Genomic DNA, 22,844 nt, shown 5'->3' on the forward strand with positions numbered 1-22,844 from the left:
CGCTGGCCAGGGGAACCAATCGTGTTTCAGGAGCTGCAGGACGCGCCAAGTCCCGAAAGACGAGCGGGGGGGATGGGTGGGAAGGATGTGGCTGTTCAGTGATGTAAGACTGATGAACCGGGATTCCGAAGGCGGCGACGGCCTTAGTAATCGCGCCGCTGCCCAAGCGGGAGAACACGACCGAAGAGGCGCGGCGGGCCCTTTTCGTCCCTGTCGAGGCCGGGAAGAGAGGCGGAGGCCGAGGCCGCAGCTGCGAGATAATTGTTGGGAGGTGGACAGGGTGGGGGCTGGGAAAGCAAGCTGGGGAATAGGTGGGAGGACGCGCGATGGTTTCCGGTTTCCGAACTTTGGAATTTAAAAGCCCCACCCGAGTGGCCGGTGGCGTCCAGTTGTCATAACAACCCGCGGTGGGCGGTGCCGGAGACGGGGCGGTAGGCGGTGCCGGAGACTGGGCGGTGCGCGGGGGCGTGGGGGAGTGGGCTGGGCGGGGGCGGGGCTAACGGGCCGCAGCCAAGAAACGGACGTGGAGGCACGGTCGGGATTATGCCAGACTGGGGCTGCTGCTTTGTGTGGCTTTCGGCAGCCCGTTCGGTGAGCGACGCTCCTCAACCTGGCGTTCAGGACCCTTCACGGTCTGGTCCGTTTGCACCGCAAACTCCAGCAAGTGAAAATTTCTTCCCCCAACACGTTAGGTACTTTTCACTCCTCTGAGCTCTTAGGTGCTCTTGCCGCAACCTGTAATGCCTTTTCTTTCTCTGTTACTTTGTCCTCCTGGAGAACTTAAGAGTCTCCGGTTGTCCCCTTCAACCAGGTGATTCTGTTGCCCTCTGATCTGCCCTGCAGCCGGAGAACATCCTGTGATGTATATACCAGACCTGCCCTGCTGTTCCCAGATCAGGGTACACCAAGTTCCTGTCCCACTCCTGTGAGCACAGAAAAAGCAAAAAGTCCCCATTCACCTCGCCTGCTGCTTCCCTTGTTGGGGGCCAGGGCTGGGGCAGGAGTGTTCTCTTCCCATTTTATAGTGACAGAGGCCTCTCAGGCTGCAAGTACTCTCAAGACGCCGGCTCTGAAGTGCCATCACCCCACAATTCTAAGCCTCCTTGACCCCTGAAGGGGGTCTGTTAAGACTCTGGGATACAAAAGGGGTGTGTTGGCCTGACAATTTGAGTGTCAACTCCAAAAAAAGTGTTCTGGGGACTCCAAAATGTCTATTCTGTTCCTTTGTAAGGGGGCAGTAAAAAGTAGTAGCTTGAAATCCCCTCTGACTTTGATACAAATTCTGTCTGTAGATAATAATAGTATCTATGTTATATTGGACATATATAGTTTACATATATCTATATGTATATCTATCGTATATCTATACATATATCTATGTATCATTCTGTACATCATATCCATATATCCACATATCAAATACATATATATCAATACATATATCTATATATTGTAAAATATCACCATATCCATTTATCTGTGGCTCCATCCTGCATTGTGCAGACACACATACAGTACGTGATGGCACAGTGGCTGACACTCAGTAACAGGAACCTGCCAACTAGAAGGGAGATCGGGTGTGTGGTCCCCCAATCTGTCTTCACTCCCCCAAGGCAAGGGATGGTATGTATATGCTTTGGAAAATCAGCACCCTGAGCTCTGGACCCTCGCCGCTGGGACCCTCTCACCTCACTCCATGTGCTCTGCAAGGCTCCTTGGATGATGGTACGCTGAGAGGCACCCCATGGCATCTCCTGATGAAGATGGGCGGCCCTTGCTGCCCAACCCCTGGGACGCCATCCTTGAGGCCGCCAAGCATCAGCTCCCATCTCTGGACTCGGATTCCTCCTCGGTAAGCAAGCACCTTCTTCCGACATCTTCCTAGGCCCCCACTGTCCTTTCCTCCCATGACAGACACGATGCTGACCGGAGAGCTCTGTGTCATGTAAGTGAAGTACCAAGCTGTCACCTCACTGCCCTGCCAGGCATTCTGTGCCAGGCATTAACTGGGCTTAGCAGGTGGCAGGTAACCCAGAACTGGGTGCCCTGGATCTCACCTCCACCAGGTGGTGCTGCTGAGCCCATTTCTATATCAGCCTCTGAAATGGGTGTCAGTGAGGCCCTTTGGGAGAGAACTGGTCCCCCCAGACAGTCGGAGAGCCTGGGGCAGGGCAGGTGGGTGGAAGCTGAGGCCCTCCTGGCTCTGCCTCTGGCTGTTTAACCCAAACCTTTCTCATCTGTCCACAGTCAGACCGCGAGGACGAGGAGCTGTTCATCTTCCAGCGAAATGAAACCACCCTGATTCCAGACTTGTCAGAGGAACTGGCCGACGACCCTGCTGAGGCCTGGGTGACTTCCTCTGAGTCTCCTCCTGAGGTTTGTTAAAGGCAGGCTCCAGGGGACCACGAACCTGGGTGTGGGTGCTCCTGGCCCTCACTGGGCTTTAAAGCAGTGTGGTTCTAAAGAGGTTAACGCCCCCGGTCTAGTATCACCCGGGCCTTTCTCCAGGTACGGCCCAAGGAGTTCAGACACCAGACGTCTACTGGCCTTGTGCACGTCATGCTCCCAGGAGCACAGAATACTTAGAGCTGGGGCCAGGGACCTGATTTCCTATCTGATTGTACCCCTTGCTCTTCCCTTTGACCCCTTACCACACACAGTCCTGAGTGCAAGCACTGACCCAGGGTCATCATATGGAGCCAGAGCATGTCCACACCAGAAGTCACCCCCCCACCCCCCCCCCACCGCCGAGCCAGGCCTAGAAATACATCTGAAATAACTTTAAACAGGAAAACTGCCAAGGCTGCCAAGCGCCCTGGTTAGTTCAGTTGGAACCATGTCCACTTCACTTCATTTTGTGTTTTTTCCATTTCTACAATTACCTCAGCAGTTACTCTTCCATACAATTATGGTTTAACCTGGGATGGAAGACCCTGTACCAGCTCACAGGGGTTGAGGCCTGGGTGTTGTCTTTTCCACCTCTAACCACTTGCACCTGTGCACACTGGCCAAAAGGGTGGAACAACCCAAGTGTCCATCAACAGACAAAATGGATGAACAATTGGATAAACAACAGACAATATGGATACAATGAAGTGTCTCCATACACCAGAATAGAATTCACCCATGAAAAGGAATGCAGCCCTGACACACAGCACAACACGGGAAGCTTGGAAACACAAAGCCAAGCGGAAAGACACAGAAGACAAGCACTGTGTGACTCCACGCCTGGGAGGTCTCTGGGCCAGGCAAACCTGCAGAGACAGGAAGTAGATGAGAGCTCAGCAGGGGCTGGGGAGGGGAGGCACAGGGTTTCTTGTCCAGGTGATGAAAACCTTTTGGAAATAGACTGTGGGGATGGTTTGTACAGCATTAGGATACAGTCAATGCCACTGAACTGTACATTTAAAAATGGTTGACATGGCAGATTTTATGTTCCTTGCACATCTTACCACACAACACCCGCCCCCCTCCGCCCCCGCCCAGGGATGTTTGGAGGCTGCTAACCAGGGACACCTGTTTCCTGCATAGCTAGCTGCGGTGCCAGTAGAATCCGCCGTGGAGCCCTGGGGCGAGTGGAATGCGAGGCCCCAGCCCCAGGAGTCGGCCCCTCTGGAAGGAAGGGCCCTCGGCAAGAGCAGCTCTCTTCTCAGGATGTCTGCAAAGAGCCCCCCACGGCAGGATGATGATGCGAGTGGGACCCTCAACACCAGTGTGTCCCAGAGTCCTCGCCAGGGGCCTCAGGGAGAGGCCATCCGCTCTGCTCAGGAAGCAGGCCTGCAGATAGAGCCCCCGGGCGCAGCCTCAGAGGCCCAGGAAGGCTCGGACGCAGCCAGCCACAGAGGCCTGCGGAGGGAGAGGAGGAAGATGATTGAGAAAGACATCCTCCACAAAGTCACCTGGGACAGCCAGGACGCAGCCTGCCCTGACGCGAGCCGAGGGAAGGAGAAGGCCTGCGATGCTGTGGAGGTGCCTTCAGAGGACCCCCCGGGGTGTCTGCCCGTGCTTTCCCTCCAGGTAGGCATGCCCCCAGCCCAGGCTTCCTCGAGGTGTTGGTCCTCCCCACTACATCTGTCTTAGGCTCTTTGGGCTGTGGTAACAAAAGTCCCATAGACTTGGGCAGGGGGCTTAAACAACAGAAACTAATTTTTCACAGTCTGAAATCTGGAAGTCCAAGGTCAAGGCTCCATCACATTTGGTGTCTAGTTGAGAGCATGCTTCCTGGTTCATTTGGAACAAGGAGGAGCTCTCTGGAGTCTCCTTTTAAGGGCACCAATCCCATTCATGAGGGCTCCACCTCCGTGACCTCATCACCTTCAAACACCATCACACTGGGGATTAGGAGTTCAACACATGAATTTTGGAGGGACACAGATATTCAGTCTGTAGCAATGACCTCAGGCCCACGGCACCAGGCCTACCATCAGGCAGGCAAGTCCTACCTGCCAGACAGACAATCCTCAGAGTTACAGTGAACAGGGAGGAGCAGGTAGTCCCCAGCTTTCTTAAAATAGAAAGAAAGAAAAAACTAATCCCAGGCATCATCATGAAGACACAGAAGATAGAGCAGACCGTGACAAAGCAGCATCTGAAAACGTTCAAGCCCTTGTTCTCATACAAACAGTGAGCCCCCATTAATGCTGTTATTCAGATCATCCACGAGAACCAGCAAGATGACAAAGGCCGTTCAAAGGGATCATGAGAAACTGGGATTTTGTTCTACAGGGGAGTGGGGAATGTGGAGATTAAATTGCTACCCTAAGTACAGTAGGCTCAATGGGGCAACAGAACCGGTACCTTTGGGCTTAGCTGCTCCAATGGAGGGAAAAGAAAACCCTTGCATTTCTCAGCTTTACAAAGTTATCAAACAGGTGAGCCCTGGTCAGTCACGCAAACCAGCCCGCCCCGAGAAAGATGGGCTCATTAGAAGATGCCCCCATATGACATAGAAACATCACAAAATTATCTTTGTTGCCTTATTTGACAGGTTTTCGTAACAACCTAGAGAACACTGGCATCGAGTGTACCTGGAGGTCACTTTCACCAATTCTATCCTGTCAGTTCCATTCTTTCCTCAACCCCTGTGGGAGGTGCTCAAAGCCTTAACGGGACACTCTAATTCCTGATTAACATCTCTATGCCCACTGCATCACCATCCCCACAGCCCTCTTCCAAGCCCTCCAATCCCAACAGCTGCTGTGTTTCTTAAAGGAGCAAAACGTTCTAACCTCCCAACATTCTAAACCTGTCTGAACCTAAATAATTTTAAAATGACACTGAGCTTCCTCCAAGCCAGACAATGTCTTTGTGCCAGAAATAGAAGTATTACCCCAAAAAGGGCATAGGAAAGGGGGTGGCAAGAAAGGCAGGACCCACCCACCTTCACGGGGGTAGTTCATTCTGCAAAGCCTATGTGTGGGGTAGGTGTGCCGGGGTAGGTGAGTGAGCCGCCTCATCTCAACCCTGGTTTCTGCCCCAGCCATCCCGGGACAGCCTCCGTGGATCCAAAATTCCTGTCCCTGGGACCCCGAGGCAGCCTGCTTTAATTATTTCAGGAACTTGAAGAGTGGGATTTGGATCAAGTCCTTCTGAGTCTGACTGGGCGAGAAGAGGACCGGGGAGATGGTGCTCCTGGAGCTGCGTGGTGGGCGGCTGACCACCTCCAGGGCCAAGGTTTGACCTTGAGCACCCGGGGTGGGGTGGGGGGGCAAGTGCATCTCCACAAGCGGCTCCTCCCAGGGCTTCCCAGTAAAATGGGGGGTGGGCTGGGCAGGGTCACTTCAGCAGCTTGCTGTGCCCTCTGTGCTGCTCAGCCCTCACCTTCTCACACACGCAGGACGCAAGACTTCATCCACCCACCCATCCATCCTTTCATTCACCCACCAACTCACGCATTCATCCACCCACTATATATGTGACTGCCTTTTCCTTCCTCCCCACCTCCTCAGGCCTTCCTCTTTCCCTCTGGAAGCCACGTAATCCTGCATTTTGTGCCCCCTTCAGCCAGCTCCTAAACAGAATCCTGCTTCCACTGCCTCTCTGTTTACAAACAAAGCCAGGGGTAGCTCCTTCACTGGGCTTGTGGCCTGGCTCTGGGTGGTTTCCTAACAGTTTCCCAAGAGTTTCTCATCCCTCTTGGCCCCTCTGGCCCATAAAAGCGAGTGCAGGCAGGCCTGAGGTAAAGAAGGTGCAATTTCCAGCCCCTGGTTCCAGAGCAAAGGCTCCTTTTAAAAAGGGTTTTATCTGTAATTTAACCCCTTAGAGCACGATATGCAGAAACTCACCCTTCTACAAGTGGGGCAGGGTTGAGGGCCTTGGTGGTTGCCCCCTGGGGCAGTGTAGCAGAATCTGTCATCCATTTGTTTGCGTGCTATCTGCTCAGTCTCTCGCTCCTGTTCCACTCTCTGCAGTCCCATGGACTGTAGCCCCCCAGGCCCTTCTGTCCATGGAATTTTCCAGGCAAGAATATCGGAGTCGGTTTCCACTATGCTCCAGGGGATCTTCTTGACCCAGGAATCTGCATTGGCAGGTGGATTCTTTACCACTCCCCTGTTCTTCATTTAAAGGCACACAAGCCTTTAATTAAGCTATTCCACTTCTACAGTCTATCATCACGCATCTGTTTCAACACAGAAGGATATAAAGTATATTCAGTGAAAAAAAGTCTATACAGGGGGACTTTCCTAGTGGTTCAGAGGTTAAGAATCCATTCTTGCACTGCATGGGGGCATGGGTTCCATCCTTGGTCAGGGAACTAAGATCCCACATCCTGCCTGCTGCTGCTGCGTCACTTCAGTTGTGTCTGACTCTGTGCGACCCCACCAGGCTCCCCTGTCCCTGGGATTCTCCAGGCAAGAACACTGGAGCGGGTTGCCATTTCCTTCTCCAAAGCATGAAAGTCAAAAGTGAAAGTGAAGTTGCTAAGTCTTGTCACTTGCTTAGTGAGGCAAAAATAACAACAACCAAAAAATGTATAGAGGGTGATCGTGTTGCCGTTTTTAAATGTTTTTAAAGATTTTTCTTGGATGTGGGCTGGTTTTATAGAATTTGTTACACTTTTGTTTCTGTTTTGGGTTTGTTTGCATTTTGTATTTCTTATATTTTTGGTTTATGGCCAGGAGGCATGTGGATCTTAGCTTCCTGACCAGGGATTGAACCTGCACCCCTGCATTGAAAGGCTAACTACTGTACCACCAGGGAAGCTCCCCCTGTTGCTATTTAAAAAAGGAAAAAACACACAGAACTATTAACCATGGTTCCCTCTGACAAGTGAGACAGGAGCCAGGAAGTGGACTACCTTGTGAACAGGTGGTCACCCTCCCGGGGTGCACACAGCTCCCTGCTTGTGAAAGAAAAGGCCCCTCACCCTGCTGAGCTGGAGGGGGCCGCACTAAAGTTGTGAGCCACAGAGGGTGGGCTGGGCCCCTGGCACTTCTCTGTGCATAAGCCTAGCATGTCCACGCGAGGAGTCCTGAGGCTCAGGCTGCAGTGGGTCAAAGTGGGGGCCGTGTCCCCACCAAGCTGCCTTTGCCCTCTCCGCAGACCACACCGAGCCCAGCACCCAGGACCGGCTCATGGAACGTCTGAGCCTCCTGTGTGCCAGACAGTCCACAGCCGCCGCCTCTGCTTGGAGAGTGCCTGCTGATATGCCCCGGGGAGCCCGGCCACGGCAAGCCGGAAGCAGGTGGGCTTTGTTGACCCCTGACCCCATCCTCTCTAGTAGTAGCTTCTCTTAGTATTCACGGTGACTTGATTTAAGGGCAGGGCACCTGATGTGTATTTCTCTTCATCTCAAGAATATGATCAGGTCAGTATTACTATTACCCCCATTTTACAGATGGGGAAACAGGCTGAAAGGTTGATTTGCCCAGGACATAAGTGGCAGAGCTGGGACTCAGGCCCCAAAGCACCTGCTCTTTCCCACCCCATGGGAATCCTCCCTAGGAGAGCACCCTCTCCCTCTGGCCACGTTGATTGGGCTAGCCCCAAGCACCTGTCCCCAGCCAGGTCAGCTGGGGGGTGGGGTGGGCAGGGGTGGGGACAGGGCCCTGGGGTCCCTTAAGGCCCAGCTGCGTCCCAACTTCCAACACTCTGGTGGTCCCACCCTTTTTAGAAGTCTGAGAGCCAGGAATTCCCTTTCTTGCCTGAGCTCGCTGAAGTAGGCTTCTGTCCCTGACAACCCATGTGTCTGGTAGAAAGGATTTTGCACTGTCCAGTCAGTGCCACTGGCTACACATGGCTAGTGCAGCTGAGGAACGGGATTTCTAACTTATATTAGCTTAAATGCAAGTTTAAATAGCTTTTGGTGAGCGTCTACCATACTGGAAAGTAGACACAGAACCGCCACGCAGAGTTCCACTGGACAGCGCTGGCCTGAATCTTGAGGGCTGTTCTCAGGACCTGCCTCAGGGTCCTGCACTGGGGCACCCAGCCCAGCATGGGCAGGTCACGGTGACCACCGGGAAGTAACTCAGCCACCCCCACCTCCCAGATGTGCTTCCAGGGAGCTGGGCTTCCAGGCGCTGGCCCAGGACATGCGGGTGAGGAACCCGGCGGAGCCTCCCACCATATTTATTGACCTGCGGCCGACAAAGACATTGGACCAGGGGCCCTTGGAGAGGTACAGAAAGTGCGGACAGCCCTGCAGCAGACCTGCTGCTTTGGGAGGAAGGGGACTTGGACAGCAGGTCCTGGGAGCTCTGCTCACTAAAGAAGGGCTTTCAGCCAGGAACTGAGCCTGGCCCACAGTCCCACAGGGCCCCAGCCACAGGCCCTCCCTGCAGGCAGCGGGGAAGCTGGGGCACAGGGTCGGGGTGCCTCGCTGAGCCGAGGCTGGGGTACCCGGCCCTGGCCGCACCCCTCCAGCACCTGCAGGAAGCTCACTGGCCCTGCGGCTTTGGCTGGCTGCCCATCCTCCTGCCCTGGGTCACATGGGAGCCCTGGGCGCTCCAAGTCCCTGGCGAGAGCCACGCCTGGCCAGAGTAGACTGGGCGTGTCCAGAGGAACCCACCTCTCGTCTGCCCGCAGCTCCAGCTCCTACTCCAGCTCCTCTGACAGCGAGGAGGCGGAAGAGGCAGCAGCTCGGAGAGACCCGCAGGGCCCAGCCAGGCTACGGTAACCACACGGGGCACCCCTCACTGTCACAGGCGGGGATGCTCACCTGGTCCCAGCTCGCATTTCTGACATTGTTGCTCTCAGCATCTTGCACGCACAGAGCTGGCACAGGAGGGTGTGGGTTGCTCTGGGAGGCTGGCAGGGTAGCCCAGGCTGACCTGCTCCCCTCCAGACAACCCCCAGGATGCCTTAGCTTGGTCTCAAGAAGGGATTACATTTTCTTTCTGAAAAATAGCTCTGCAAATTGACTTGCTCCCTGCTCCCTGCCAGTGATGGCAACAGAGGTGAAGAGATATTGTAGGGATGGGACTACGTGATTGGTTAACGGCCAGAGAGGAAAGGCTCAGGTCAACTAAGTGAAACGTCCGATTCAGGGAAGGCGTGGGTCTCTGAGGAGCGGAGGCTACCCCAGGGCCGTGGGGTGAATGTGCACTGCACACTCTGGCAGTCTCTGTCGCTTTTGGACTTCAGACCTCGCAGATTCTGCCCCTGGGAATGTCAGGGTCTACTGCAGCTTTCTTCCCACGTGGTGTGTGGCTGGACATCCCAGGAACAGAAAGGGGAGACAAACTGGGGTTGAGAAGTGCCACACAGGTGTCCTCCCGAGGCCTTTAACATGCTGACGTGCTGTGTGACGGCACGGGCTGGGAGGCTGCAGTCGTGAATTCTTTAGTGTCTTGAGAACTAGGCATGCGCTCCAGAAGCACCCTGGCTTCCCTCTGCTGGTGTCCTGTTTTGGGCACAGTACCCCAGTATTGTGGCACAGCATTGGGAGGTTGGCTTCACTTAGCGCTGACGGCGGTCACGTCTCCTGTGTCACAGAGACTGCACGGGGAAGAGTCGGCTCCTCCAGCAGCTCAGGGCATCTCGGGAGGCCTCGGCTCGGCCTCAGCTGCCTGCTGGCGAGAGTCCTGTCAGTCAGAAGGCTCAGGCTTCGGGAGACCCAGCCGGGTCCAGCCCTGGGGTGAAGCAACACGTAACGCTCTGGGCCGAGAGGGGCACAAAGGCCAGACCTGCAGGGGGATGTCCCAGCGACAGCCCGGGAGGCCCGGTGCCTCCTCAGGGTCAACTGCAGACGCCTCAGGTCTGAGGAGGTGAGCAGGTGATCTGACTTGCCTTCGACACCAACACCGAGGCACTGGTGGTCCCCTCACTCTCCCGTTTCCATCTGCATCACAGGGACCCCCTCAGCTGGGGCTCTGCTGCCAGCCCTCTGCTGGAAATCAGTCAGAACGTCTTCCCACACTCGCAGCAAGGACACCAGGGCGGACCTGTACATAAAGCAGACGCGCCACACGGCCCCACAACCTCCAAAAGCGGCCAGAGGAAACCACAGAGACAATGGATTTGTTCTGACGGTGGGACTAGGGCTCTTTTCCAGCTTTTTCCATTTCTGCATTTTTTTTCCTCTTTAACGTGCATCTATTGATTTCCATCATACAAGGTTTTTTTTTGTTTGTTTTTTTTATAACTACAAAGCTTAAGTAAAACTTCTTTAGAGAATTTCAGGGCTGAAAAGATCTTGAAAAACTTAGCTTGATTTTCTGGGTCCTTGATATTTGCTGTTTTGAACAAACCACAACACACATACAGACAACACACATCACATACAACGCACACCACACACACACACACACACAGATGTCTGGATGGAAGGGTGGACTGAAATTTGCCTTTTTTTCTTTAACCAAGACACAAAGGCAGCACATACATAATCATGTTCTAGAGTCCTTCCAGAGTAAATGTGGGTTGACTTTTAAATACAGAACATGAATGTTCTAACACTGGAAACTGTCCTGTGGACAGTGGAACCATGCCTACCCTCGTGGACGACCAGCAAGAGCTGAAGAGGCTCTGCCGTCTCCCTCACCAACCCTTTCCTAGCATTACTCCCGACCTCCACCGATTTTCAGTCCTTTCGTCAGTTCTTGGCCCAGCTGCTCCCAACAGGCTGAAGCCCTACTCTGCGACAACTCTGTTCTGACTCCAACTTGTTTCAAGGTCTCAGCGCCCCTCCGCCCTGTCTGCCCCATGGGAAGGGCAGAGCAGTCGGCTTGGACCCCCTGTGCCAAGGGTTCAGGCACAGCCCTTGGCCCCTGGGGATGTGTTCCAGTGTTCAGCTGGGGTCACCACTGGCTGCCAGGCCATGAGGGTGGGCAAGGGCCCCCTTCCCATCCAGCCCCACACAAGATAGAGCAGGCCCTGCCCAGCCACAGGCAGCCAAGATCAGGGCCACAGACTCCACTTGATTTTGCCACGGGGGCCTCACCGGCAGCCCCCATTCTTGACAACAAGGAGCATTTTCATTACAAGCCAGATGTGAGCTGGCTTCCAAGGCCACACGAGGCCTTGGGGAGCCTGTCCTGCAGGGACTGGAGCCAGACTACCATCACTGGGAGCCCCCAGGCCCTCTCCTCACTGTGGAGGCCCCCGCCCTCCACTCCAAGGCACACACAGCATGGTCAGAGCTCAGGCACTGGGCACACAGCCTCCACTAGTCACTAGCTCTCAAGAGCAAAAACTGTTGGGGCGGGAGTGGGGGTGGTGGTGGAGGCAGAAGGCCAGACTGTGCAGCAAGCAGAATCTTGGTTCCCCAACCAGGGATCAAACCTGCGCCCCCTGCAGTGAAAGCGTGCAGTCTTAACCACTAGACTCCCAGGGAAGTCCTGCAACGGCTGTTTTTAAGATTCCATTTCCCCTACTCTCGCTACCCTTTTCAGTGGCAGTAAGTTCACTCAAGATGTTTCCCTAACGGTGACAGAAAACAAAATCTTTGTCCCAAGTTCAACTCTGCTGACTGTTGAAGCAGCAGGCCAGGAGGCCGAGGGTTGAGAGTGGGTCCTGCCCCTTGGACAAGGTGCTTCAAGCTCTCAGGTCTCAGTTTCCATCTAGAATGAGAGAATGGGAAGTCCTGTTACAGGACAGAGAATGTCAGGGAACAGGCACTGGATTGGCCCAGCTCTCAGGCCTAGCAGAGGGCAGCCACCTCCAGCAGCAGACGCGATATGAGAAGCGAGTCTGTGAGGGGCAGGTGGGTGGGCTGTTGGTGACACTATGTGCCCCACAAGCTGGCCCAGAATGGAGAACCCATCCCTCAACTGGGTGGCCTGTCTCCAGAGAATACGCAGGACAGAGCACAGGTGCCAGGACGACTGACAGACGCTGTTTATTAAGGGAGCAGAGCAGAGCAGCTCACACCCCCGGGTGTGTGGGGGGTGTGGAGAAATTACAGTATGTCTAGTGACCGGTTGGAACATCCTGAAACCCAGTGATTTCAGAGCTGCCCCACCACTTCACTCGTGACGACAGCAAACAAGGCCTCTTACTGCGCCACTCAGCCATGCGTGAGGCCACATATTGGAACCGATCAGAGGCATGACCACATCAGAAAGACAAAGCGGGGCAACCAAGGCCAGCCTGTATCCTGGGACATGGCCACCTGGGCTGGAACAATGGCAGCCCTGGCACCTCCTGGGGAAGCCCCCAGACTTCCCAGCAGGCGGGGGAGGTTAGAAGGAAGGGTCTCAGGGAAGCATCCCCACAGCAGCCGTCCATCCAACAGAGCAGCCTGGATCTGCGAGGGGAACCCCCAACCACTGTGATGCTGGAGAACCCCCACGGGCTACACCTGGCAAGCGCAGTGAGGTTGCAGGAAGAAAAGAGCAACCCTGGGAGGATGGCGACACGTAAAGCTGCAAGCGGCCGCAGCCACCAAGGCTTCCCCCAAAGTGGGCTGAAGGGTGTCCCCCAAGTCAACAGTCAGAGCCTCAGCCAGGACTCCACTTGGAAACAGGTCCTTGCAGATGTAACGAGCTAAGATGAGGTCGTTCTGGACTAAGTGTGCCCTAAATCCAATGATGGCGTCCTTACAAGACAGGAGAACACGCGGAGACACGCAGAAGGGGCTGGGGAGGCGGTGGCAGAGCCCTGTGGCCACAAGCCTGGAGGAGAGCGTGGAGCAGACCCCACCCGAGCCTCCTGGAGGAGCAGCCCACAGGCACCTTGACTTCAGGCTCTGGCCCAACCTGAGAATTCCCACTGCCGTTATGTGCTCCCCCGTGTGCGTTCTTCGTGGTAGCCCCGGACCCTGATCCACCTGTAGGGCCCGGCTTCCTGCTCACACTGGGCCCACAGGAACAGAGTCTGAAGACGCCCGGAGATGGGGAGCTGACTCCAGGAATGAAACGACCCTGCAGCTCCCCGAAAGATCAGGCCCAAGGCCCGGGCGTGTCCTGGAGCCCTGGGGGTCTGCGCAGCGGCTGCTCCCCGCCATGTGTGCGCTGGTGTTTGCGGAGGTCGGTGCCCCGGCGGAAGCCCCTGCCGCAGGCTGGGCAGGTGTGGGGCTTCTCGCCCGTGTGCGTCCTGCGGTGTGCGCTGAAGTGCGAGCTGTTGTTGAAGCGCTTCCCGCACAGCTGGCACTGGTAGGGCCGCTCGCCCGTGTGCGTCCTGCGGTGGATGACCAGGCTGGAGCTCTGGCTGAAGCGCTTGCCGCACTCGGCGCAGGCGTAGGGCTTCTCGCCCGTGTGCACCCGCTGATGAGTGCTGCAGTTGGACCGGTCGCCGAAGCGCTTCCCGCACACCTGGCACTGGTAGGGCCGCTCGCCTGTGTGCGTGCGCTGGTGCTTGGTCAGGTGTGACGTCTTGCGGAAGGCCTTGCCACACTCGCGGCACGTGTGTGGCTTCCGGACCCCAAGAGGGTCCTGAGGCCGCTGGGGTCTGGCCTGGCCGGGCCCCGGACCCAGATCTTGGAGCGCCTGGGCCCACGCTGTGCTCAGCGACGCGTCCTCCCCATCCTCCAAATGGCTCCCACGCTCTGAGACAGAAGAGAGCACAGCAGCTGAGGGCTCCACCGGGAGGGGAGCGGAGGGGGGCAGGGATGCTCGGAGAGGGCGGGCAGGGGCAGGGCGGCCCATGTGAGGTGGATGATGCAGAGCGGTCTTCAAGTGCCCTCTCCACACCCTCCTCGGGCGCACATCACTCAGAGCTTGACTCCAGGAACTAAAATCACGGGCAGACGCTCAGAAGCACACAGCAACTCATCAAGGCCTGTGAGGTGGGGCTGTGACGGTCCCATCCACACTTGAGGACACGGAAGCCCATGATTCAACAGGGGAGGGATAGGCCCTTCGAGAAACATCAGACTCCCCCACCCCCACCTGGGCCCCTCCTGTTCCCACACTGGCTCATCAGGGAAGCCAAGCATGGGCTCAAGCTCACGTTCACCTTGTCTGTACAACTGAGACGTGACAGAACCACCGCCCTGGCCTTTGGGGAGAGCTTTTACAGAGAACTGAGTCTGGCAGCTCCTCAAGACGGTCACACCGAGTGACCACATGACTGTGCAATTCCACCCACAGCGCAGGCCCCGGAGAGTAAGCTCTGCTGGCCGGGTGACTCTCGGCCCCTCGTGTCTTCCTTGGGACCAGGCTCCCCGTCGCACCTGCGCGCAGCACACTGTCCCAGCTGAGCTGGTAGGACTCTCTCCTGTGACCCTGAGGGCGTGCCTCTCGAGCCCCTAAAGCCCGTCTCCCCTCGCCTTTCCTTCAGGCGGGGCTCAGTCTGTCTTTGCAAGCGAAGTTTCACACACACGCCTGTGTCTTTCTGTACCATCTGTGGCTGCTTTTGCACCAGGACGGTGGAGCTGAGGCATCGATGGCAAGAGAGACTGCATGGTCCCTAAAACCTGTTCACTTCTGGCCCTTTTTGGAAAAAGCCTGCCAACACTTGCTCTAAGCCCTTGAGCTTGAAGCCCACAAACACAGTCACCAAGGTCTCAGCCCAGGAGAAGGGAGATTTTCATCTGGTATGCCATCTCCTTGCAGACGCCTTACCTGAACTGGCTCCACCAGAGACCTCCCTTGGCCCCGAGGCTGCTCGAGCTGGGTCCCGCAGGCCTTCTCCTTGCCCCTGCAGGGCGGTCAGATAGGGCCCAGGCGTGGGGAGCCCTGCTCGTGGGGAAAGAGAAGAGAGGATGTGGGTGTGGCCGGGACGGAACACAGGACTGCAACAACCTCGTCCTCGTGAGGGCAAAGGGGTGTCAGGAGGACCTGCGGACAAGCTCAATGCCTTGAAAGTCAGAGAGGGAGGTGCTCTGCTTCTGTGTAGACTGGCTGCTCAGAGAGGAGGAAGTGAGTGAGGAAACAGGGCCCACGGCTCTCCCTGGCTCTGGGAAGGAAACCAGGTGCCCCGAGGTGTCAGAGTCTCACCATAACCGAGGGGAAACGGCCAAGAGTTACAACACATGCAGGAGGCAGACCCAGCACAGAGGGCACAGAGAGGTGGGGCAGCAAGCCGCACACTCAGCAAGCCAGTGTTCTCGGCGGTGGACAAGCTTCACCCCTGCTTGTTGTGTAGACACTTAGTTTGGAAAAAGTGAGCATATAAATGAAAGTGTGTGATCATTAACTTTCTGTGCCAACCCAGCCAGGCTATGGTGTCACCGTCTGGTTATATAGCAGGCTTTTTTTTTTTTTCCTGGCCATGTGGCTTGCAGGATGTTCGTTCCCCAACCAGGGACTGAATTTACACTCTTGGCAGTGAAAGCACAGAGCCCTAACCACATTAGCCACCAGAGAATTCCCTAAATTCCGGTCTAGATGTTGCTGTGGAGATTATTTTGTAGATGTAATTAATATCTACAATCAAGATGACTACAAATGGAGCAGATTACCCTCCACACTGAGGGTGGGCCTCACCAAATCAGCTGAAGGCCTTAAGAGCAAAACTTGAGGCTTCCTGGAGAAGAAATTCTGCCTCCAGACGGCAGCCTAGAAGTCCTGCCTGGGTTTCCAGCCAACTGGCTTGCTGTACAAATTTCAGACTTGCCAGCCACCACAATCATGAGAGCCAATTCCTTAAATCTCTCCATACACACACAGCCTAATAGTTCCTTCGCTCTGGAGAACTCCAACTCATACAAGGCAGGGTCTCAAGTCCTTCAGGAAACATCTCAGGAAGAGAACAAGTGTCAAGAGCAGCAGGGCATGCTGAGAAGGGACAGCATGGGGTGGGGAGGAGAGGCCGTGGACAGCCAGAGCGTGGCCAAGAGAAGCCCTGCCCACAGGGGCCGAGGTGGCACAGAGGCTGAACTGACACTGGACAACCGTGTGGTGGAGGAGGAAAAGAAGGCCCCCAGGACAGCTCTGGGCACCTGCCTGAGATGGGGCAAGCGCCACACTGCCGTCAGTGCAGGCAGGGCGCCAGCAGGACACCTGGTGGCTCTGGCAGTGCAGGCTGCGTGCAGCTGCTGCTTAGCAGACTCGCCAGGGAGCAGCCCTGACTCAAGCAGCCATCCCCTGGACACGGGGTGCACGAGTCCCTACTGTTCACATCCTCCCCAGGGATTCTTCAGGCCACTAAAGTTTGAGAGCTGTCAGAGCAGCTCCTAAGGTGGCGGGAGCCAGGGAAAGTCCTGAACAGGGAGGTGGCCAGGGGCCTCGGGTGCTGGAGACCAACACACACCCTCAATGAGCCCGAAGGAAGCGGCACCCTCCCAGAGACTCGCCCACTCTGGGACACAGCACGGCGTCAGACAGCGCCTCCCCACGGCACCTGCATCCTCCAGCAGCACGTCGCAGCTGTGGTCCTGCTGAGCCACGTCCAGGCAGCCCCACTCCTCCTGGGACAGGTACACAGCCACGTCCTCCAAGGTCACCGGCACCTGCGGGAACTTAGCTCGCTGAGCCAATGCCGCTGCCCCTGCAGGCAGGCTCGCCCATCCCCTCCTCTCGTGTGATGACGGAAGGTCCTGCTTCCCCTGCCTTTTTCCCTTCCCACCCTTCCCCTTTCCACATGCTGTTATCCACCTGCTCTTCCGAAGCTCAGCTCAGGCACAGCTGGACCCTGCTTTTCAGGACACTGTCACCACTAAGCTCCGTGCCAGTGCCGCAGGCCCAGGGACCATGAACAGAGGTGCTGCAGGGAGCAGCTGCGTCTGCTGAGATCTCACCCACTGGAGCCAACACTTTTCAGGTTCACAAGTTAGCCTGCCCTGCCTCAGCTCAAGCCAGCCCCAAGACCCGAATGGGGTGACCTGGGGACGTCAGGATGCCTCTAGGCGAGTGGTACCCAAGTCTAGCACCAGAGTTACCTGGGAGCACAATTAACACCCAAGCAAACAATATCCAGAAGAGGCAAATGCACAGAGACAGAAAGACTGGGGCTGCCAGGGGCTGAGAGAGAGAAATGGGGAGTGACTGCTAATGGGTGGGGGGTATTTTGGGGAGGTGATTAAAATGCTCTAAAATTTGATTGTGTAAATATACTAAACACTGTATGCTTTAAATGGGTGAATTGCATGGTATGTGAATTATACCTCAACAGAGCTGTTATTGAAACAAACAAAGGAGATTAGGATTCCAGGCCAGGTCTGGGGGAAAATTCTCTAATTTTACCCTGATCCTAGGAGATTTTAACATACAGCTGGTTTGAAGCGGTTGCCCGAGCTTACCACTGGGACCGCAGAATCCTCCAGCACACACCTGATACTCAGGTGGCATCAGAGAGCAGGGGGTGAGGGTCCGCCTCGAAAACCCACAGACCTGACCACTTGCGAGAAGCGTGCCTGTAACAAGGGCATGGGATGCATGGGGACGCTGCAGAGTGGGAAGTTGTTCACCTGGGACCAGGCTGAAAGGATGGATGTGGCCAGGGCTGCTGTCTCCTGATGCAGTGAAGCTGTGGGGCCTGGGGAGAGAGTACAGAGTCACCCACCCATGGCCACAGCAGCGAAGGCGGGACAGGTCCAGCCACCCCTCATGGACACTCACCTGCAGGGAGCCTGCCCACCCCACAGGCACGCAGGTCTGACCAGCCGCAGTCCTTCCCCTTTCCCTTCCTGGGTGTAGGGCTCCGCTTTCCTCGAAAGGGGCAGCTACTCACCCCTGTTTGGCCAGAGCGAGGGGCCTCCTCTTGGCCTGTGGCTCAGCTGGGCTGGGGGTGGCTGGCTGGAGTGCTGAGCCCCTTCCCCCAGGGACAGCTCCTCTGGCTGGGCTTCCACCTGGTGTTTCGAGAACCACTCCTCTGTCCCATGGGACAGCGTGTCATTAGGGAGCAACTCTGGATCCTATAACAGACAGACATGTGCCCGCCAGCTCCCAGGAGGCTGGGGGTGTCCACAGGTGCCCCACCCTTCATCATGGGCACCCTGGTCCCACTCTGCCTCATCACCGGGCTGCCTTGTTCAGTCTGATGGCCTCTGCAACCATCCACGTGCCCTTCAGCTAGCCCCCAGGAAGAAGGCCAGTGACCTGGGAAGAGGTCAGGCTTCCAAGCTGGGGAAGGGGAGGCCTGCTCCACTCCTGAAACTCTGCATCTCGCTCCATCACACCGTATCACACTCTCACCCTTCCTCCCTTCCGTGAGTGTTCCCAAAAGGACTGAGCCAGGAAGGCCCCGAATCAGCTTTCATCTCGGAAGTCTGGGTTACTGTACTTGTCCCACTTCTTAAGGTCATCTCCAGGCCCTCTGGAACCATCTACCTCCTAATTCTAGGGAAGGCGAATCAGACGAACTTGGATCTCAGGGTGCACTGACCTCCGTAACTGTACCAAGGACAAGAGACGTCCCTGGGGAACTGTGAAACCAGCGCCAGGGACCCTGTCCCAGGCTTAACATTTCACAGCTCTGTCACCCGGAGGTGACGGTGCACAGTGGCAGAGGAAAGCCCGTGCCAGGGACCCCAAGCGCCCAGGCTGGCGGGGGTCTGAGAAGGGCTCCTGGATTCCTGTTGGCCATCTCAAGGCAGGATTTGCTTATTGCATTCGACTCACCTTGTGGTCAGGGTTTTTTTGGTGGCGGGGTGGGTGCTGATCTCTTTTGACAGATGCAAAAGAACAGCAGTGTGCAGCCACTGGCACTGCCGCGGCAAGAAAGGTGACCTGCGGTTTGCCAAGTATCTAGTCGGAAGGAACCAATCTGACCCAAGCAGAAGAGATTTGTAAGGGACTCCCCAATACTCCCCAAATTTGCTGAGGAGGAGGAGAGTGCTCAAGAGTGGTGCTTTCTGGAGAACGTTCCATGATGATGGAAGTGTCCCATAATCTGTGCTATCCTTGTCCAGCAAGTAGCACTTGGCCACATGTGACGACTGAGCCTCTGGAACGTGGTAAAATACAACCTATAAATTTACTTTATATTTTATTAAACTATAAGAAAAACCACACATGGCAGCTACTGTATTGAATGGTACGGCCCTGGAGAGACTGGGGCTCCAACCAGGGCACCCATCAGCACCTGGTCTTTCTTCCCAGGGCTCCTCCTTCTTTGGGAATCTTTTCAACTCTCAAGGTCCAGCCTTAAAAGGCCTCCAGCCTCTCTCCCATCAAAACCTGCGTATGTTGGGATGGGGTTAAGGAACCAAACCATATAGCTCAGAAAGGGCAATGGGGACTACAGTGGTTAAACAAGAGATGCACGCACGCTAGCCAAGGCTGGGGAACTGCAGCTACGGTCTTCAGTGTCAGCCCAGAGCCCATGGAACCTCCAAATGCAGACCTCAGGAGCAGGGCCCCGAATCCTCACCTCAGGGCCCAAATGCCCCCCACCTCACCCGCGGCCTCTGCTTCCTGGGCTCCCGCTGCAGCCCTTCCACGAGGACCACGGCCTCCTCACCACTCTCTGGCTGCTGCTCCCGCACCCGGGCCTGGATCTCCCCCGGCAGCACCGTCAGGAACTGCTCCAGCACCAGCAGCTCCAGGATCTGCTCTTTGGTGCGCAGCTCGGGCCGCAGCCAGCGGCAGCAGAGCTCCCAGAGGCGGCTCAGGGCCTCCCGAGGCCCCGCTACCTCCTGGTAGCAGAACAGCCGGAAGAGCTGGCGGAAGGTTTCAGGGCTGGGGTCTTCCGCCTCCAGGGAGGGCTCCTCTTCCCAGCAGTAGTCATCCTCCACCTTCACGACGAGGATGTCACCCTCATCCTGCTCCAGGGGGGCCAGAGGCTGGGGGCCAGGAGAGGTCGCCATTGCTCCTGGCGGCCCTTGCCCTTTCTCCAGCCTGGAAATAACGCCTGTCTCTCCCTGCACCTCTGGCCAGACACTGGGAAAGATGTTTTCAGGGCTCTGTGGAGAGACAGTTAAATTCATATGGGGTGCAGCACAGAGGCTGAATAAGCATCTACGCCCATAAGCCCCTGCCCTGGCCCCAAGGCCAACTCTCCCTTATTGGCAAAAGAAACAGTTAAAGTAGCTCAACCTGTCTTCACTACTAACCCCATAATTCCCAGGAGAATTTCTTAATCTCCTGGCCTCAGTTCTTCAAGTGAAAGAGGTTGCTGAGAGGACTAAACAGGATGTTTTAAAAGGGTTTACTTTAACACAGAGCCTGGAACGCGGTCATAATTCTAGAGAGGCTGGGTTTTCATTTTCACAGTTTGCCATTTTTGGACGAGGTCCCTTGAAAATGTAATGAGAATCTGGGACCTCCCTGTCCAAGAGGGCTTAGATTCTATCCCAACCTGAACCCGGATTTCGGGCTCCAAGAGCCCCACCACAGCCCCTCTCCCTCCAGTGTCTTGACAGGGTCAGGACTCCCTGGCCGACCCGCTTTCCCGTCTCGTCCCTTCAGCAAGAGGGACAGCTAGGACCGAGGCCGAACACGAACCACGCTCCATCAAGCGCCGCGGACAGAAGCCCGAGCGGGGACCCTGCGTCCGCACTCACCGACAGCGCTGCGACTCGTGGGGAGCTCGCGGCGAGCCGGTGCTGCGGGGTGGAACAGGAGTGGGACAGTGGGTACGGAGGTCTAGGCGGTCCAGAAACTAGGACCAGTATCCGTGCAACACAGACCCGGACGCTCAGAAGCGACCATTGGCTGAGCCGCGCGTCGAGCTGGAGAGCAAGGCCGCGAGGGCTGCCCAAGGGAAGCATTCTGGGTAACGTAGTCCTCGCTCGTTCAAGCCCGCTGTTGAATGGGGATGGGTCTTGGAGGGCGGGCCAAAGGGAGGCATTTTCGGTAACGCAGCCCTTTCACTATTGGCTGAACCGACTTTCACGCAAAGAAACGAACTAGGGAGCGACTCTGCTCCGCGAGGTGGGACCCGCTCAGTTCAGAGAAGCCTGGCGGGCTGCGGTCCACGGGGGTCGCAGAGTCGGTCACGACTGAACTGAACTGAACTGCCCTGGGTTAGACTAGTTTCCTACGAGGCGCTGTGGGCTTCCCTGGTAGCTCAGCTGGTCAAGAATCCGCCTGCAGAGCACGGAACCCTGGTTCCTGAGTCCACTGGAGAAGGAATAGGGTACCCACTACAGTAGGCACTGTAGGCCGGAACAGCCCTGCACCTTCAGTGCGCATGTGAGTGCTACAGAGGCTACCCACCTACTTGGCCATTCTCCCAGCTTCCGTTCTACCACTTCCCCCGACCTGAGAAAGTCCCGAGGTGGAGGGGACCCTGGAAATCTACTGCTTTACTTACACAGTACAATGTATATGCCAGGCTCTGTTCTAAACGCTTTGTAATTATTAAATCGGTTCCTCTTTGAAACAAAGGCGGTTTTATTATCCCTGTTTTATAAGATCAGTAAACAGAGGTGCAGGTCTTCCCTGGTGGCTCAGATGGTAAAGAACCTGCTGCAATGCAGGGAACCTGGGTTCGATCCCTGGGCCGGGAAGACCCCCTGGAAGAGAAAACGGGAACCCACTCCAATATTCTTGCCTGGGAAATCCCACAGACAGAGGAGCCTGGAGGGCTACAGTCCATGGGGTAGCCAAAGAGTTGGACACAACTTAGCCAACTTAGTAACAAAACAGCAACAACAAAACACAGGTGCAGAGGTTCAGTGACCTGCCCAAAGACACACACAACCAGTAGGTGCAGAGCTGGGGTGAGGCTGGAACTCCGGTATCTTAGTTCTAACTCCAATTTTAGAGGCTGGAAGATGAAGACTGACAAAATTACTTGTTTGGTGCATCTTGGTTATCAACTGCTTATTTCTTCATTTGTTAATTTGATCAACAAATATGTATTTATTGGGCTCTGCTCTGCAGGCACCATGAACAGGAGGTGAACTGGACAGTCAGTCTTTGGTGTCCCTGTGGAGCTTGGAGGAGGGAGGTGTAGGCAGGTAGGGAGCTCTGAGCAGGTAGAGGATCTGGTGAGGCTTGTGTGCCTGGTGGTGAGTAGTAAGAGCTCCATAAAATCAGTGACTAACCACCAGACGACCCTGAGTCCTTCAGCACTGGCACCCCCAGGCCTAGCACCTCCCACTGGCTTCCTTCTTTCCATCCACTTCATTCTTGCTTCATTCTCCATTTTCGCTCACATTTCACTTCCCCCGCTACAACCAACATCCACTTTTTCTTGTGAGCACACAGGCAGAACAAGACACTGGGCTGCCCACCCCCTGGCTTCTGGGGACCACCCCTGCATAGTGGGAGATATCTTTAAGGGAAGACACCAGATTTCAGGGCAGCCTTGTGGTGGAGCTTCAAGCAAGGCAGGACCACATGTGCTGCATTTTCCCCTTACAATCTTGGGCTGCTGGTCAGGAAAGCCAGGCTCTTGGAGGGAACCAGAACCAAGGTGGGGGCCAGTCCAGAGCACTGGCACTCAAGCTGAGCACAAGCAGCCTGCCATTCTGTCAGCCTCAGCCGGGAGTTCAGTTCAGTTCAGTCTCTCAGTCGTGTCCGACTCTTTGCGACCCCATGAATCGCAGCACGCCAGGCCTCCCTGTCCATCACCAACTCCCGGAGTTCACTCAGACTTGCATCCATTGAGTCAGTGAAGCCATCCAGCCATCT

The 22,844-nt window shown here is 55.9% G+C and overlaps 2 protein-coding genes across 12 annotated transcripts; one reads left to right on the forward strand and one right to left on the reverse strand.

Moving 5' to 3' along the window:
* Positions 1 to 66: 66 nt before the first annotated feature.
* On the forward strand, positions 67 to 10,632 carry DNAAF8 (dynein axonemal assembly factor 8). Of its 10 annotated transcripts, XM_069570116.1 has the most exons (11): positions 108 to 455; positions 1,504 to 1,623; positions 1,711 to 1,852; positions 2,248 to 2,376; positions 3,532 to 4,017; positions 5,556 to 5,673; positions 7,543 to 7,684; positions 8,492 to 8,620; positions 9,028 to 9,114; positions 9,937 to 10,208; positions 10,294 to 10,632. In XM_069570116.1, exons 3-10 carry the CDS (start codon positions 1,745 to 1,747, stop codon positions 10,202 to 10,204), a joined length of 1,467 nt encoding a protein of 488 aa, XP_069426217.1. In that variant the 5' UTR covers positions 108 to 455; positions 1,504 to 1,623; positions 1,711 to 1,744; the 3' UTR covers positions 10,205 to 10,208; positions 10,294 to 10,632. The 10 variants fall into 10 exon arrangements, with proteins under 10 accessions (XP_069426216.1, XP_069426218.1, XP_069426217.1 ...); XM_069570115.1 differs by lacking the exon at positions 1,504 to 1,623 and having other exon boundaries at positions 67 to 271; XM_069570117.1 differs by lacking the exon at positions 1,504 to 1,623 and having other exon boundaries at positions 79 to 431.
* A 1,623-nt stretch (positions 10,633 to 12,255) lies between these two features.
* Positions 12,256 to 21,011, reverse strand: ZNF500 (zinc finger protein 500). Of its 2 annotated transcripts, none has more exons than XM_069570113.1 (7): positions 20,768 to 21,011; positions 19,664 to 20,167; positions 17,995 to 18,178; positions 17,732 to 17,799; positions 16,666 to 16,774; positions 14,946 to 15,059; positions 12,256 to 13,927 (listed from the first exon to the last, which is right to left on the reverse strand). In XM_069570113.1, the coding sequence occupies exons 1-7, from the start codon at positions 20,972 to 20,974 to the stop codon at positions 13,323 to 13,325; spliced, it is 1,791 nt and encodes a 596-aa protein (XP_069426214.1). In that variant the 5' UTR covers positions 20,975 to 21,011; the 3' UTR covers positions 12,256 to 13,322. The 2 variants fall into 2 exon arrangements, with proteins under 2 accessions (XP_069426214.1, XP_069426215.1); XM_069570114.1 differs by having other exon boundaries at positions 16,576 to 16,774; positions 20,768 to 20,931.
* Positions 21,012 to 22,844: the final 1,833 nt, after the last annotated feature.

Source organism: Ovis canadensis, chromosome 24 (genome assembly GCF_042477335.2).
Source record: "Ovis canadensis isolate MfBH-ARS-UI-01 breed Bighorn chromosome 24, ARS-UI_OviCan_v2, whole genome shotgun sequence".
NCBI lineage: Eukaryota > Metazoa > Chordata > Mammalia > Artiodactyla > Bovidae > Ovis > Ovis canadensis.